The following is an 18993-nucleotide window of genomic DNA, read 5'->3' on the forward strand; positions in this document are numbered from 1 at the left end:
CTTACAGCCACAACTTTGATTGCTGTCTGAAAAAAGACTAGTGTGAAGAGTGGGAGTTTACCAGCCTCACCACAGAAAAACACAAGTTGTATAAGTAGGTGGCATGAACCAATTCTTCTAAAACTTATGCCAGCACACACCTATATTACATTTACTGACTCATGCTAGAAAATTAGATGCAAATCACACATCAGTTTTGGAAGAAAAGACCTGGATGAGATCGAGTTTATGCTAAATGTTTTTCCACTGTGGATAAGCCAAGGACTCCCAAGTCCTTGGATGAAAACCAAAAGCACAACCTGTGTATCCAACATGTGCAGTGGGGACGATGTTTCTACCAAGTCAGGTGTCAGAAACACAGTAACACCCACAGTGAATTCCTCAAAATTTAAGAAGGACATCCGTAGGTGTGACCAAAAAGTGTACTGGATGAGGCTATCTGTAATCAGGATGCCATAGCTAAAGCCCAAACCAAGAGAAAAAGGATCATGTAATTGCAGTGGATAAATACATTTCTCAAGGTGTGAAAATTCCTGTTGGATCAAAGGAAAAAAATCCATCCAGTTTGTTTATGATGAATATGATCAAGTCTTTACAACTGAGAAAAAAACCAAAAACATAGGTAGGCTACTAGAAATATCAGCATGTATAAAAAAAAAAAGAGACACCTTTCCTTTGGCATTGTAATGCAGAAAAATAATGTGTAACATCAGGTAATTTTAGGAATACACAAAGCCAATATAGAGCTAGGAATTGTAGCAGAGTTCTTCCTAGAGCAGTAGAAAGAAAAATATATTCAAAGAGCTCTAGAAGAACAAAGAATTAGCACAAATAAATTTTCATTTCATTTCCAAATGAAATTTTAAAGTAATTTCCAAAATTCTCCAGTATGCTAGGATATTAAAGTACTGTTTACTAAAAAAAAAATATTTGGTACAGATAAGGTTCCCTCTCTAATAAATATAAAACAGTGATATATGGCACTCACAGAAAAGATATCCTAAGAGTATATAGGCTAAAGACTGCATGGCTTGAGGGCTTTTAGTTCAATGTACTTTGAAAGTCAAAATTTAGTTATAAACTCCTGATTGCCCGTTCATTTCATTATCCTCAAATGAAACAATGTCAAAACCAGCACAATTACTATTGCGGGTTGTGGAGAGGGAGTCTGTCACAGCAAAACAAAATATCAGATGGCAATTGAGTTTGTATTTTTTCCTACAAAAAAAGAAATTGCAGGAGCAAACCATGCTAAAGGGACTGAAGAAACAATTGAAGGGACACAAGGAAGGAAAAACAAACAATACTTATATAAAGAAAAGAGGTGAACACAAAAGACAAGTCAGCCATGAGAAGTAAGTCAGCTAATGAAAAATAACTCGTAGTCATAGTGGTTCAGTCAAAAATTCTGAAATGTAGATATTATTTATTATATTATCAATAAAAATAAATCACCAAAGCTAGAAAAAAAAAAATCCAACCACCACTGAACAAGAATTACAGGCCTGTAACACAGAAGTGTTTTGTACAGCCTATAAAGTTACTGAAATGGCTTATAGTTGCTGGAGAATTCAGAAAGCACTGTGGAAGGCATGTAATGCATCTTTTACTGCCACCAAATTTTAATTGGCGATTTTCAGAGATCCTGTAATTAGTCTAAACCCTTAAAATTTTAGAGTGTGACCTGAAATGCTGCAATTCTGCACAGTCAGAATATTCAATAAGCTTCACAGAATCCTTCAGACTTGAGGGAAACTAGGGAGGCCAGTCTACATCCAGCTATTGATTGACAAATGTTCAGCAATGTGTTTCATACTGGGGACAGCAAAACATGCACCAATAAGGCACAGCATGTGGTTTTAATGCACTGTGAAGCAGGCAAAAAGAAATTCAATTTCCTCCAGAACCTGACTGGGCAGTACTCTTCATTGAGCAAGACTTTTGCATTCAATTACACATTTCAAACATTCCGAGGATTCACCTGTGGCATACCTCACTCTAGTAAAAACCTGCTCTGAGAAAAGCAGAAAGCCCTCTAGAGTCTGCTGGCATTCCAGTTCTGCAAACATATGCTCTTATCTGAGGGGGTTGCTAAAATGAGCCATGTCCCCTGCTTCCCTCTGTCTTTAAGAAAATTATCTGAACCCAAAACGTGGGGAGTGAGGTCCCTGAACACCTTTATGTGCCTAAAGCCAGTTCAGTGAGTCCACAGATGAGTTGAGGGGGGGCACCCCCCAACAGCCCAGGAAATACAGCAGTGCCTGGTGCTCATTGTTCCCATACTGCACGCTTCAGTAGAAAGCCGGGCAATTCCAAATGTAAGATGTGAGAGCATCAGGGAAGACAAGGGAACTGATTGGCAAAAATGGTGCAAGTAAAACCCTTTCTCCTTGCCAGTGATAAGAGTGCACACTCCCTTAGGTTTGCTTTGTATTCCATCTAAAGCACAGCTATAAAGCATTTGGGTTCTCTGCCTTTTCCTAAGCCTGCAAGCCTACTCCCACAACAAAAAATATCAGAAAATGGGGATGGGGACAGTTAGCAGGAACAACTGGCATGAAAAAGGGCTATTTGTTTAGGTTTCATGGAAGAGACTTGCAGGAACTCCAAATCTGAGTTGGATTCTAATCCTCAAAAAGTTTTAGCAAAAGTTTGAGTCCACTTTTTAATAAGCAACCACTCCTTTCTTGAGCAAAACACAAAACCGCCATATAACCTTTTCCTTCTTTTATGTTATACCAACACAGTCCATTAACTTGAAATCTAAAATGCCTGGAAACAGATATTTCCATATACTTGTGGAAGTCTATTTAGGTACAACTGACTTGTGGCTGCAAGAAAATTGCTATTACAGATCACTGTTTTTCTCAAGAATCTTGCTACAGACTGACTACTTTAGAGTTCTGAACTTGCAGCCTCTTCTGCACGCACACTGCCCTTGTGGCAGTTAAAACTTTCCACAGTACCAAATCTCCAATCAGATCAAGGCAACTACTTCTTCAATTTATTTTCATCTGCAGGCCCACAGGCAAAAATGACAACACCATCAAAACATCTTTTAGATTGGCAATGACTGCAGGGAGTTTGGTGTTTAGAGATTTGTCCATCCATTTCTTATGGAGAAAACCAATTCTAGCTGCCCAATCGTACAGAAGACATAATTAAAACTTTTTTGTTTTGAGTCTGACTGAGCATTTTCCTGTCAGACTAAGATTATCCCAGTGGGAGAAACAGGTTTACCTAACTCCCAGAGGTGGTGTAAATAGATGAGTAAATGCCTCTATAATTCTTTGAAGACAAACTTCAGTAGAAACCAGTGCAAGCATCAGGCTGCAGATATTTCAGTGCAGTAATCCAAAATTAACATTCATTAATCCAAATTTAACAGCACTGCAGGTGTTTTTTTCCTAATCTTTATGTACTTTATTTCTATCTAATTATCTCCTTTACCTTACAAGGGTGCTGTAAATGTTATTTTATGAGTACTTGCAAACCAAAATATGATAGTGGTAGGTATTTTATAAAGATATTAAAAAGTTAATACTTCCACATTCAATTTGGAAGATCTAAATAGAAGTATGCATTAAAATATGAAAATAAATGAATGTTAAATTGTTGCAGGATTGAAGAGCAACTCTACCAGGTACCAAGCACCACAAAGAAGTAAAGCATGTTGCAGCATAATAAAAGATGTGCACAGCACAACCAAGTAAAATTTTCTTGGATAATATTAACTTTTTCATTTATCAGTTTATGAAATAAGACTACCAATAGACAATGTTCTTTTAATCAGAGACTATTATAAACATGTTATAAATACAACTGTAATTTCATAAGGGGTGCAAATTGCAACATTTGAGTGTTACAATCAGGTCTGTCAACTATAAAGGAAAGTATCATCATTTACATTGCGTTTTTTCAGTGTTTGTTGGCCGAGATGCACTCTAGGTGAATTAAAAAAAACTATACAGCTGAAAGATTCAGGGTTTCAATCTCAGAAATTAAAAAGTTGGAACTGTCTGTTTCTCAAATTAATTAGTCTTCCTATTAAACCTACCCTTCATTCATGAGACAAAACTTTGAAGATAGACCAAAGCCTAAAACTGAGTGTTTTAGGTGGGGAGGACAGGAGGAGAATGTAATCCTTGTTACTACAAGCACATATGGAAATCCTTTCTATCTCTTTATGATTTCTGTGCAGGACTTTGTTTTTTCCTAATTAATAATGATGAGACCAGTGAAGCAAGCTTCATTTGTATCTGAAAAGTCCAGGAACATTAGAGTAAGTGTGACAGCTACACTGAGTAGGACCTCAGTAACCAAAGCTACAGCTTTAACCACAGTCATTCCTGCTTTTGCTACAAGCAAGACACAAAAGCAAACCAGAAACTGAAAGGTATTAAGAGAAATTAAATGAAAAAGAAAAACAGCTGAAACAAGATATCACTGAGACTTGGGCAAAATTAAAAAAAAATACAGACTGTACACACAAGATTGTTTGGCTAACAACCTGAATTTGAGGAAGTGATTTAAGGAAACCTCGCACCATTAACCAATAGGAGCATTAATTACCATTGTTTCATGAAACATCATTATCTTGGAAAAGTTATAAAAAGAAGTTACAACAATGAACTGAAACCTATTGGTCTGTTTATGTTGGGTTCTAATATCATGGCAATCAACATGAGCAGACAAAAGTACATTGATGCAATTGCACATCACATCTTTCTTCCTTTTTCATGCAAGTTTTTGCACACAGTGATCTCTCTCTGCAGTCTCCAGCCTTTACTCAAACTGGGACAATGAGTAGCTGATTAAAACAGCTGGTACAACTCATTTTGACTTCAGCTAGGAGCAAATCTTAATCTTAGTTTGAGCTACCTTTCTAGAACACTGTGACTCCAAAAGTGCATAAAGTTATGTTTACTGACATACATTTAAAATGAGTACAAAATGATAAAGGCACTTGAGGGAATTTTAACTTCAAGTACTTCTCTAACTGCTTGACACAGAATACATGGCAACAGCACAAAAAGTAGCAGCATGACTAAGCTTCAAACAGTTTTCTTGCTGAAGACAAAAAAGAAACTGCATCTTTTTTCTCTCCCTTGTCCTCGCTCCCTCTGGCTTCTCTGACACCCAGTTACTCAGTGGGCTCTCTTCAGGGACCGTGAATAGTGCAGAAGACAGGTGGAAGGCTGGCAGAGATGCACACCCTTTGGCAGTCTGTGTTTCCTTTTTTTTTATGAAACACACTTTGAATGGAAGTCATCCTCACTATCCAGGTAAGTATTCTATCTCTCCTACAGACAGCTGATACATGTCCATCCCTTCACCCACTGGGCACATTAAATGGGCAGCCTGCAAGCACCACAGTCAGAAGCAGGATTTTCTCCCTTGGGCAGCTGCCAGAAGTTATTCACTTGTAAACCTCAGACAAAAATTATCATGCTAAGGAGCTCAAAAAATAAAATATCAAAACACTAGAAATCCTATCCATGAAAAAATTATTGTTTTAAAGTGAAAGAGAGAAGGAAAAAAACCAAATGCTGCAATAAAAAAAGCAGTAGGAAAAGAAAGTTCAACGGGAAATGAAAGGCAACAAAGTGGAAAGGGAAAAAACTAAGACTGGCAGCACAAAAGAAACAAACACATATTTACACAATAATGAATATACCAAATGGGTAAATATTTTCAGCTCTTAATATAGTGTTGATACATATATACCAACATAATTTCAGGTGTAGACTGCAGGCCTTCCTGGCAAACACATTAATTTTGCATTCTTCTGTTCTAAATTGTCTTTATGAAAAATATTGGAAAATTGGAGTAGTTAAGAAAAAATAATCCCACCAGTTAAAGACAGAAAAAAAAGCCTTTGTGGAAAAAAACCTCCACAACTTTTTAGCCAAAAAATAATTTTGGAGTAAAACAAAATATCTAATAATATTTATCCAAAATACACAATACTTCTATATGATATTTGGTTGAGTTTGGGGAAATTCAATATTTCAGAATATTATAATATAGAATATTCATTCTGCATTTTGGAAAAAGAAGAATAAGGGAGAAGAGCAAAGAGCTGGAAAATCAGAAATGCATAGAAGAGGGGAAAGAGTCAAAAAAAAAAAAAAAGAGGACAATTTGTGAAGATGACAACATCAAAGAGAGAAAAGTAAGGCCACTGTGATCTAGCTTTGAAAAGACTCCAGATCCATAGAGATCTTAGAGTTAAAAAACCTCTCAGAAATAACAATAAAACATTACAAAATTTTTCAGTCATACACATCTTCTCACTGAAGCTGAGAATAAGAGAGATGTGCAGAGGGACAGAGATCTGCACTTATACCCTAAGAGAGTTCTTAGACCTCATCTAGGAAAAGCTTCTATAAAAAAGCGAGAATAATCTTGTCTTTTTTAAGGTCTCAGTATGTACTCCAGTACTGAAGTGGGCATGAGAGATAGACACACGGAGGGAAGAAAAGAAACAAAGATGGGGGTGGGATGGGGAGGACATGGAAGGGGAGCAAAAACACTTGGAAAACAAGCAGAGAGATACACATAAAAATACATTAAACACTTTTTTTATCTTAAAAAACTCCAAAACAAACAACAAAAGATGATCATGCTACCTGCTGATGAAAGGTGTTAAAAATAACAGCTGTGCATCAACTAAAATAGGAACCTTACCAATATAAGGCAGAAACCTCAAATACTTTAATTTCTGCAGCCTAATCTCAATATTTTAAGGAAACTAAGGAGTTATTTATATATGCATTATAAGAAAATAAGTGTATTAAAAGTGCTTAAAATAAAATTCAAGATGACACAGAAATATTACTTAAATATGTCATGATAATTAAAATAAACAAAACATAAATCAACTGTTTCTAGAGTAAGAATAGGTTTGTTTAATTACCATTTGCAGCTGAAATTATCAAACATATATATATATACGCTCATTGAATGAAAATATGTAGCAGTATCATAGGAAAAGCATACCAAAGCAGCAACCCACACAGCCTTTCAAGACCTCTTTTGTTTGGAACATTTTTAAAAACTGCCACTTTTGCCATCTCTACAGTGGCAAAAAATCTCTTAACATCATTGGAATTCTGGCTGGCATAGGACTTTTAGCCCCAAAATTTTTAGTACCTTCAACAAGCTAATTTAGCATGTGTTTTATGAAGGTCTTTGATAGTTAAGCATACACTTATTTACTTGTAAATTCAGATTTTTCTGGGAAATTTAGTTTCCATGTCTTGTTATTTGTTTTTTATTTATTGGAAGATAAGAAATTTTTGTTGGATAAAGAGTTCTTATTAAAAATTCTTTTAATATAATTTTACCACTTTTACAAAATTACCAGAAGACATTCATTGGCCTAAATATCTCCCTCCTAAGGTCCGTGATCTCTTAACGCCTTCCCCTTCAGAGGCAACACATTTAGGCCAATGTCCTGCACGAGCCATGCTGGTGGTCACCAGGCTTCGAAGGGACAGAACCCTCCTCCTTGGGACAAAACACATTCAGAAACCCTCCAAAGGCAGGCAGGCAGGCAGGCAGGCATTACCACGGTGCCTGTGCATACACATTCGAGCGATGCGGTCTGCGTGTGCGATTAAGACATTCCCCTGGGGCAGTCACTTACTAGAATTACTGCTGTCATCCTTGGTTCCATCGAGACTTCCATCGGGGTGCATTTGCAAGTAGTAGCCTTGCCTGCAATATAACCTGGTCACTATACCCTTGAGCTGGGGATCTGAAAGACAAACATATTTTGTCACTAGCCTCAAAACTTTTTCCAAGAGTTATCCCTACTTCTCTCACGGTAGGAGGATGTTTGGTGAAGCAGCAATGCTGTCTTAAAAGTAAGTACTACAACAGGACGTGTGCTGATGGAGATGGAGAAAAATCTTTCTGCAGAGTGTTGTTAGGTCAGTTCTATGTCCTGCTCTCTACCTCCAACGTCCTTCATTATAATTAATACAGGTAAAACAGAGAAAAAAAGAACATCCGAAATACCCACAGTCAAAAGCTTAAACCATGTTAAACCCTGCAAAAAATTGTAGACTTCAGCAACAAGTATAGCCCATTATAGAATCTAACAAAACATTTGAAAAACCCTACTGGTTTCATATATCTTAGCAACTTGCTGTACTGCACATAAGTTTTAAGGAAACTAGGAGGAAAAGGTCTGTTTCCTTTCCTATCAAAAGTGGTAAACTCATCGGGTGCAATTTGTAACAGTACCATCTGAAGTTCCCAGAATATTTTAACCAAGCTAGAAGCAGATCCAACCCACCTGCCCTCTCCCACCCCCCATGGAATAACACTCACAATCAGGGCAAGACATAACTTTTGCTCAGCAGAAAGAAAAAGCTGAAAAAGCTCTCAGTAAGATAAAGCTACAGGAAATCCAGGTAGCTTGGAACAATGAAGGTTCTCCATATAATACTCTGTCCTTATGAAAAATGCCAAAAATTGGGCAGGGAGTGCTGAGCCACAAACTCATTGATTCACAGCACAGATGTTGCCTTACCAAACCACAAACTGAGCTGTTACAAAATTGTTTCAGAGAAAGAATGCATCACATCTTCAAAAAATTCACAAGAACTACCTCTACGTGATAGCAGTATTAATATTGTTAAACATTAACTATTAGGCCAAGTTCCAGGCAGCCAGTACATCAATTTGTGAGAACATTGGCATTAAAACATCTATATCATATCATGCTTAGCTGTGTAATAATGAATTAAATTCATAAATACTTTGATACAGATATATAATAAAATAAACATGTGAACTTCAAAGGAAGACAGAAATTATTTTCATGCAAGCCTGTGGGCAGAATACAAAATTTGTGTATAATTGCTCTCACAATTAATCATGCTGGGTTACTTGGAGTATCCTAAGGGCACATGAAAACAAACAGTGATAAACAAAACTGCCTCTAAATGATATGTACTGAAATTTCTGTAGAGGCTCAGTTCTATGAAATGATCCTGCAAATGTTTTTATTAAATATCCAAATTACAAAGTAATATTAAACAATAGGACCGTCTGAATTAAAAATACAAATTAAACTGTAAATATATTAAAAAATTGTTACTTTAAATAGTAACACTGTAAGACTTCCAAGGTATGGAAATAAATAGTATGGACAATCAAAGATCAACATATAAGCATATTGCAACTTAAATTTTAAAAATTTATATAAACTGAAAATTTTGCTTTCTTTTAATTTTTACATTATCAGAAGTTTGTCTTTATATATGAATACTCAGAAACAAATATTTTTAAAAAATTAAATATGTTAAACTGTAATTCATTTGAAGGTACTGTCTCCATCAATATCATCAGGTGATTAAAAAGTATTTTCATAATTTAAAAATAAAAATTGAGTTCCTTTTACACAGGTACTATTCCTGTCAATGTATGCTGTCAATGTGTACTTATATTGACTGTTTTAAACATGCTTGCTTACCAACTCATTAAAAAGGCATCTCTAAAGACTACATAAAAGCATAATAAAAATATTATTAAAACTAGATCTTTAAAAATTATTTACAATTGAGGAAAAGTATCAGCATTTTGAAAAACACTTTCTATACCTAAGGAGTCATGAACAAATAATTTTTTATCAACATTTTCTAGTGCAAAGAAGTTTCACAGGAAGGCAAAGTACAGTCAACTCACTGTCACCAGCTGTTTACATCTATTGCTTCAAGGGAAAAATGTCAAACTTAGAAGTCACTTTCAAAGTTGTTTTTATACTCATTCTATTCATTTTTCTAAATTGAAAATTAAATATCTTTTCTAATAATCATTCATCTGTTTTCATCAAAAGCATTATTTAAAATTAACCCTGCTTTGTCAACTATCCAAATTGATATCTGAATGAAAGTGAAATGACACATCAATCTTGATGCAAGTCATAATAAGCAATAGTCACAAAGACTACTCTATACAGCTTCAAGGTAAATATCTCCAAGATGAAGTAGACAATCCTGTCAGGCAAGAAGTTTATCTCTTCTCCTTGCAGAAAGATAAATTACGCTTTCGCGTCCTTTTTGAGACACCTGAGCAGCAAGCAGAGAAGAAAAATCTGCTAGTCCCTGTGTTTCTGTAGCATTTTATCTACCCTTTGTCTCTTTATAATATTACAGGAACAGTCTTAGCTTCAGATGATTTGCAAATGAGTTTCTAAAATGAGTTTCTCCTTGTTGACCACACTTTTTAATTTTTTTTTTTTGCTGTCTGCTAGACAGCAGGAGAGAGCAACAATGCCCAGAGACAACTGCAGAACGCTGGTGCTGCCTGTCCACAGGTGTACTGGGTGTGTCACCTTTTTGTAACTCACCAGAGTGACAAAGACAGACAGACCAGCATTTATTGTTACCCTTTAACCCCCATGCTTGCTTTTATCTTCCCACATGTAAGAGAAAAGGAATGGCAAGAAAATACAGCAAAAAAATAAACCAGAAACAGGATGAGAGCAGACAACTTCACCAAAGAGCTCCTGGTTCTCATGATTTTATCATAGAAATTTTGTCTCTAGTTCTCTTAATGTTCTAGCTGCCACAGTAAGGTTATTTTGTGAACAATATAATTTGTATTTAATTTCAAACACCTTGATTTCAGGTCAAATGAAACTTTAAAAAAGCAAACTTCACCATGCATCAAAAATTATGGAACAGTTCTACATCTCCTAATGATTTTTATCAATCTTTTTTTGCACCTTGATTTCTGAGGTTGAACAGTTCAGCATGACATGTCAGCAATGCCCTACATTGGGAAAAAAATTATTCTGACTTGTCCTTATTAGAGGTTGTCTCTTAAAATTCAAAGCTGTACTGAATGGACAAAGCAACAGCTCCTTAAGCCTCTCTTTCACAGCAATCTGTGTGACAGCAGCCACTTGCATCCCACTTTTCTTGCTTTTTTTCCTTGTCAGTGGTGATGGCAGGATGTATGATTGCAGTTAGCATGAACAGTCTGTCAGTAGCTTTTCTGATGTTCTCAACAAAGGCAGAGTTTAATTAAGATGCCTTCTCTCAAATAGTGGCTACAAAAATGGCTTTGCATTAAGTCATGACAGGCTGAGTGCAGCTCCTGCTCTAGCACAATTATGACACTTCATGTTTTGAATTGTGAATATTTTCTGTTCACAGAGAGAATGGCTTTCACGTGTACTTCCCCACTCCAACACACTGCCAGGACAGATGTATTTAGAAACTTTATAGATTTAAAATAAACTAGGGAAAAAAACTTATTAAAAATGAGTGTTAACACATAGTTGAATTTAAAACACTAAAAGAACAGTGGTGAATATACCTGTTGTATATTTTAAAAGTTAGTCCCTTAGCATCCACTGGAGTTTTAATTTTTAGTTTTCTCTAGAGCAAAGTTGGTTTTTTTTTTTATTATTTCCTCCCTCTCCTGTGCAAAGGTATTAAATAAAAGTCTGCTGACAAGCAAGTGCTTAATGGGGAGGGGTAGTCTCACATCAACTCACATTCTTATGGAGAATAAACTGCACTATCCAGTCAGCTACCAGTCTGCCACAAAATGAGTCGCTCAGTGAGCCAAGTAAAAGCCAGTATTAAGAGGTACATTCTGCTCAGATAGCAGAGCATCAAACCCATGATAACAGCTCCAGGTACTTCATGTTTTACTCGTCCTTTGTTCTTTGCGCTTCCGTCCGGCAGTTTTCACTTGTGGGTATTTTAGTTCTAAAAGTACCACTCATATTGGTCCAGAAAAACAAACCAGAGCATCTTTTTATTTAAGGTTTATGGTACTCTTATAGTCACCATGACTTGGTTGTCATGTCTTGCTCACTGATGTTATGGTCAGCATATGTTAGGAATCTTTTTCCTCACCTATTAAACTTTATTGAAATATAATAAAACCCCATTATAGTCTGTATTTAGATTTTTTTTTAAAAGTAACACCCCCAAATCCTGCAACCACAAAATTCCTTTTGTACCTGGGAAGTAAAATACCCACCCAAAGTCTAGAGTGTCTCATCCACTCCAGGCACATCTTCCTATTATTTTGTAAGGCTTTGGAAGAGCAAAAAGCCTCTTTTCCTAACTTTTCACGCAGGAGTACTCTAACAGTAGTGTATGTGTAGGCTGTGTTGGACTGGAATTCTTGCCATCTTTCTTGCTGAAGTGTCTCTACTTTGTATGATAATTAATCACCCCTGTGCAGGCAGCTTAGACCCCATCCACTATACCACATCTTCAACCCCTCACCAACTTCTGCGCAGAAACTTATTGTTGCTTTAGATTAATGTCTGGATACTTTTTAAAACTTAAAACATGTCTCCGTAGTGCTTAGTATTTTGGAAACTTTTCACTAAGCAATTCAGCGCTGGAAGCAGGGGAAAAATTCCACATAAAAATTACATTTTCTTTTTTGGATTCTCATTTCAGGTACTTCAGTTCCCGCTGTAATGCTTTTCCCAGTTTTCAAAAGTCATCTTCCCAAGAGTACGGCTTCTGCTGTATTGCAACAGCACTCTAACAGGTACAGTCGTTACAGATGATCCCATTACATTTTGCCTTGTTTATGCCAAGCCTTGCATTGTCATTCCAGCACATAAAAGTGCAGGGTCCTCTGCAATGTGGGTTATACAATCGTAACGGCAAGCTTCCTGAAGCAAGTACATTGCCAATGGGGAATTCAAAATGCAGAACTTTGTACTTCATTTAAAGGTGATAAAATCCTAAATAGGCATCTAAAACCATCCTTCATTATTAAAGTCTTCAGCTGTTCCAGTGATACAGCTCTTGCATTCAAAAGCTTTATGCACTCCTAACTTCTTTATTAGACTGTCCTATCACCTGGTGTCTTAATGTTTCCAAGTTTCTGATTGTTTTTGTACTTTCTCTCATTGTTAAAAGGAAATAACAAAATTTGAACATTTATTTTATATGCTAGTGCTCTCTCATTTTAATAGTATTTTTTCAATATCTCACAATATGCAATAGAAAACTAAACTTTAATTAAAAACTTAAGAGAAAAATATTTTTGAAAGAAAGTTTTGCTCTATTCAGGGCAAAAGGGAAAAGCACATAATGTGAACTCAGAAAAGCAATAGCTTCCATTATTCCCTGTTCCCATAAGTAATAATAGTACTTGTTCTGAAACGAGGTGGCTTTCTCTTTGCTCACTTATTTTCCGTTCTCATGATGATTACAGGGCACTCAACTTTGGTGTTTATTTTTAACTCTACTTTTTGTCCGTTTATGTCTCACATCACAAGCTCATCTCCTGCAGAACCCCGCTTTGAGAGCATGGTTAAGAGACAGAGAGTCCTCCCACGTTCCTGTGCTGCTATTGTCATGGGCACTTCCCCAGCGTTTATGAAATTTCCTGGTAAACTATGAAAGCAGGCTGGAGCTCTGCAAAATGGTTGCTTTTCTTAAAAGCCCCCTTTGTGCTGGCATCCTTGTCTTTGTGTTGCAAATGTTTTTATGTTAACAGCAAAATGTGCTCCCTTTCCATTTGTGGGCGCTGACATTTTGTCTCTGGGTCTCAAAGTGCATTTAAAACTACATAAGTCTTGTTTCTTTCTATATGGCTTTACTTGAACAAATTTGATCATCAATAGAATTACAGGAACTTGGCTGCTAGCTGGGATAATTTATATCTGTTCAGATTTACAAGTTGATTGGATTCAATAGACTTGTCTACAGTGTAACAATTAACAGCCTCCTTTACAAGACATATTATTTTGGAGGGTATTTGTTGGAAAGGGAAGAAGATTAGATTGTTCAGAAAAAACTTTGTTCCAAAATCAAAATTTTACATGAGCATGGTAGTTGAATTTTAGTAAATTCATTTAGTAATTTGCATTTCTCTTCCTACTGGACTATACTGTATAAATCTGATGGTTCTGATCTTGCAACACATGGATTTGTTGGAAAATTTCTGCCTAAAAACTGCCTTCCACTTTTGACCCATGTTTCTTCTACTACACTAAAATTGAAAGAATTCCAATTCCTTATTGTCTGAATGATATCTTAGTTTATGTTATACACAGGAATATTGAGAAGAAGCTCTTCTCTACTTCCAAGCTTATTTAGATAGCACCAGTCACAGTTTAATATATTTAACTAAAAAGCATCATCTTCCACTAATGAAAAAGCCCCAGCTCAGCAACTATATTCACTTTCTCAATTTACTTTGAAACAGTAAAATTTCTACTGTCTAAATTCTATGAGAGAGAAGTCTTGCTAGTACAGTTTTGATTTGTTCTTTTCATTTTACATAAGCTTAAAAAATACCCAAAATGTCTTACTGAACCTTATTAGTGTAGATAAAATAACATTCTAGTATTATGTTTTGGAGCTGTTCCTGTACCTGACCATCTTAGCTCTAGCTGGCATATTCTTGATTCTAAATTCCAACAACAAAAGAATAACATTATAAAAATACTGCTTAATGTTTCTCTTGAAAAGAAAAAAGCATCAAGCAATAGATCCCAGAAATAAGTAATTTGTATCTTCAATTTGCAATAATCTTTACTTTGTTATCTTTCCATGAAAAGCCTTTGTCAAACACTACAAGCAATTTTGCTCACACTCAAAAAATATCAAAGCACAACAACATAAAAGCTTCTATTACCATTTAACCTGTGTATAAAGTTTGACTAATGCACTGCCCCTGGAATCAGTAAATAAATGGGATTTAAGAATGAGATTTCTATAAAGATGTCACTGAATGTTGAAAGCACAATAGCATGGGCATAGATGAACTTTACATATGTAACTGAATTTATTTCACATGGCTGCTAACCCACCAAAGAATGAATTTGATACTTCCCTTCCTAAATAATTTCTGTTTTTAGAAGTCAGTGTTTAAACATATTTTCACAAGCATTACTACTTATCTCCTTGCATGCTGCATTACTAAGCAATGAAGTATCTGAAGTTGACTTCTATTTCTTTCACCAACTGATTTAGAAATAATTTTCAAAGTGCCTAAACAGTCTATTTTACAAGAATTCAAAGTCATCAGGGTGATTGTTAATGGAGAGAGGATAACAGAATAATTTTAATGCAAAGTATTGAATCCTACACGACATTCCATTTCAGGAAGCTTCCATGACACCAAGTGGCAGGGGTCTTCAACTTGTTATTAACTTTATTTAATTCTTGACAGAATACATAAAAGTCCACAAAATGAAGTATATTCCCTCTGCTTAGATATGCAAAACCATCACATCTGAAATACTCTTGTCAAGAACATAGTGTATTATATTTAATGTTCTTGCCAATGGCTCAAAATATTGAAATAATCCATTCACATGGCATTCAAGAAATTTTAGTTTACCAACTAGTCTTAAAATTGGAGAAAAACAGAAGATGCGCTGCCAATGAACTGGGACAAAGAGATTTTTTCCTTGTTAGGAAGTGAAAATCAGAAATTGCAAAATATAGAATCATAGACTCATTTTGTTTGGAAAGACCTTTAAGATGTTAAGTCTTACTGTTAACCCAGCACTGCCATGCCCACCACCACGTTCCTTAGTGCCAAGTCTATATGTCTTTTATATACTTCCAGGGATGATGACTCTTCCTGGGGCAGCCTGTTTCAATGCTTTCACCCTTCTAGTGAAGAAATTTTTTTTCTAATAACCAACTTAAACCTTCCCTGGTACAACTTGAAGTCATTTCCTCTTGTCCTGCCACTCAATACCTGGGAGAAGCGCCTGACCCCCATCTGGCTACAGGCTCCTTTCAGGCAGTTGTAGAGAGTGAAAACGTCCCCCTGAGCCTCCTTTTCTCCAGTCTGAAGAACCCCTGCTCCCTCAGCCACCCCCTATAAGATTTTTTCTCATAAGATGTGTCAGAGACACATTGCAGAGCAAAGATTCAATTTTCTTTGACAGCTGAAGAACTTAAAAGCTTTCCTGATTTCAGGTGCAGCACATTTCATATATCTCCTAATGCAGCAGTCTCATATTTTTACTGCCACCACAGATGCATTACTGCATTTTATAAAATTACAATAATCAAAAATGGTCATTTTCACACGACAGTTTGTTGAATTGAGTAGAATGAGTTGAGATTTGTGCAGGTTTAAATATATAAATCAGAAAGGCAAAGAAACAGGAATTATTCTTTTTCATCAGTACTAACAATTTAGTGCACAAATGTAAGCTCCTGATTAACAAAATAAAAGTATTAGGTAGTAAGATAAATAAATAAATAAATAGATAAATAAATAAATATCTTTCAAATTTAAAAAACTCATTTAAAAGAAAATAAAGGTGTTGATAAAACAGTTACATTTTAATTTAGTATTCAATAATGCACAGAACAAAAAGATTTCTTCTTTATACCAGAAAGAAAAACATTTACTGTGAAAAAATTTGGATAAATAAACTGACTTACAACCTTTAAAAAAGCAGAAAAGTAAGAATTTTACATAGTAGAACACTATATATATTTATAAATTATTATTTCATCCTTATGCTTTAACATAAATCCTCATTGTCAAAGCATGTCATTCCCCAACACTGGCTGAACAGATTTCCTTACAATAACAAAATTTGTTTACACAGAAATCACAGCAAAATGAGATCTGTTAAGTGCAAATTGCATTTCAGTCCTCTTCATGAAGAAGCAATATTATTGGAGATGCAGGAATCCAAAGAAATATTGATTGAGAAATGGATAATCCCATTGTGAAAAGGAAATAAATATATTTCCATATTTGTTATTAGTTAAGAACATTATTGTATCTGTATAAAGCAAGATTACAGAGGTTCCATCAGACAAGGGGAAATTTGTGCTGTTAGTATGAATACAATGCCTTATTTACTTAGAAAAATATTTGTCTAGGAAAACATGAATGCACTGGCATTAATTCTTATAGAAATGCTACAAAACAATTTTTAATATCATTGCACATACAGTGTCATTAGCAAATTTTTAACAATTTAAATAGCATTACATTCCTCTTTCACAAAGGGTTGATGTTTTCACACTTATAAACTCTAAAACCACTAAGAGCAACAGAAGCGAAAAGGAGGCAGCATTACCAAAAAAAGTATAATAAAGGGCGTTCTACTTTTAAAATTTATTTTTTTTTTAAGAAATTATATATCCAAGAAATTTGATGAGCTACCAGAAGCGGATTAGTAAGAACTACTTGAAGCAGAAATAGCAAGTCATATTAAAGTTGAAGTTTGTTTTTTTTTCCAGTGTAACTAATTGTTGCCTGGGAATGCTCTTTAACAAGGGAAGAAATAGCAGACTATTTCCTATCTTTTATTCTACTATATGCACAAGCACTTGCATGTTTTCTTTGTGAGAATAGAGTGAGATGGAGAGACAGAAAGAGAAGCAAGGCATGGCTGCTTTCATTTCCTGAGATAATTTTTTTCCAAAATCTCCCTGTGAGAAAGAGAAAAGTCCATCCAGCCTGCAGATTGCAAGGCTTTGTAATCTGTGGTATTAAACACCATTCAGAAATCCTAAGAGTAGCAGCTTGAAAAACTGATTTTCAAACTGAGACAAGAAAATAATCCCCTGCACTTGAAGAACACAGTCTGAATCTTTTTGAATTCTGAATAAGAAAGTAATTTCTTCTATCATTGGTATGACAAAACTATGCCACTTCACTGAAGCTGCTCTCTGCTTTTTTATTGAGTTTGAGGTTAACTTGGGCCACACCTTCAAGGCTTTTTTGTTTTCTCCTCATCTCTGCTACCCAAGAAAACTTGGAATACACAGAAAGAAAACAAACTGTTATGAAGTTACATGACCCCAGGATCTGGGCTTTAAGGAAATCAGCAGAATTTGACACTAATGATCCAGGACAATCACAGGAAACTGTGACAGGCAGTCACTCAGCTCAAACCTCTTTGAAGGACTTCAGCACAAACAACTTTGCTTCACTGGAACTTCTTGTTTTTCAAGACTGACTCTAGAAAGAACAAAAAGCCACAGCTGTGACTGGCAAATTCCATTTATTCTATCTAATACTCTTGGAGGTAAAAAAAACAAATCAAAGAACAAACAAACAAAACAAAACAAACAAAATCAAACTGTTTATCCTACTTAGATTACCCTGACTGTTTTGGAAACACTGTTTAGTCCAGATATTTAGCTACTAACCAGAAAATAATAGGAATACCCCATCCTATCTAGTGAAATTCTGCAGTGATTTAGTGATCTGGATTTTTTACAACCTGCTTTGCCTCCAGTGCACCTCTCTCATGATGGACAACTGGCTATGCATCTACCACGCATATTTTCTTAACGTGTTCAGATTGCAAGCCTTCCTTCCACTGTTTCTCACATCCTGTCTTTCACTCCCTACCTACTGTCCTCTCATTCCTTTATTGTTTCCCAGCTGTATTCTTGTTTAGGTATAGTTTTCCAGCTGTGCATGTCCAACAATAGTGACTATTCAAGAGGACATAAGATAACCCTCTACCTGCTGCCCAATCACATCCTAACTTCAATAACAAAATAGATTCATAAGCTTAAACAAATGAAAGAAATTTTCCTTCAGTCACATATGCCCTTCTTTACAAATTTTTAGAAACAGATTCTCTTCAGGCTATGAACTTAACAGAAGATACAAACTCCATCATGTTGCTACCAGGAAATGCAGTGCCGTCTATAATTTCAGGTTGTATCACAGAAGTATATCAGTACAAAGACCCAAACCCACCAGCAACTTCCTCAACCATCCAGCCATCAAGTGCATTTTGCAGAGTAGTGAGTCAGAATAAGAACCATGGCAGTTTCAAATGTGTATTTTCCTCTCAAGATGTGTAATACAAAACTGACAAATAACCCCAAACCAAAATATATTCTTCAAGGCTGCTGAGCCACAACACTTCCATAATTGTGGTTTCTTTCTTCATTGTCTGTTTGGCTAAAAGTTAAAAGCATCATCATTCCTTGTCAAGTCTGGCATCATCTCTTAATTTCTTACAGATGTCCATTTATGTGTGAAGGC

General features: G+C 35.6%; 1 protein-coding gene across 7 annotated transcripts in view; it reads right to left on the bottom strand.

Moving 5' to 3' along the window:
- Positions 1 to 18993, bottom strand: part of FGF14 (fibroblast growth factor 14) — a 376859-nt gene that overhangs the window by 83964 nt on the left and 273902 nt on the right. For 5 of the 7 annotated variants that reach the window (XM_038127235.1, XM_038127270.1, XM_038127267.1 and 2 more), the window contains one exon: positions 7652 to 7762. The exons of the other annotated variants lie outside the window; for them this stretch is intronic. In XM_038127235.1, coding sequence (XP_037983163.1) covers positions 7652 to 7762 — 111 coding nt within the window. The remainder of the gene's footprint in view (positions 1 to 7651; positions 7763 to 18993) is intronic. 7 annotated transcript variants of the gene reach the window in all.

The sequence above is a fragment of the Motacilla alba genome, chromosome 1 (genome assembly GCF_015832195.1).
Source record: "Motacilla alba alba isolate MOTALB_02 chromosome 1, Motacilla_alba_V1.0_pri, whole genome shotgun sequence".
In the NCBI taxonomy this organism is placed as follows: domain Eukaryota; kingdom Metazoa; phylum Chordata; class Aves; order Passeriformes; family Motacillidae; genus Motacilla; species Motacilla alba.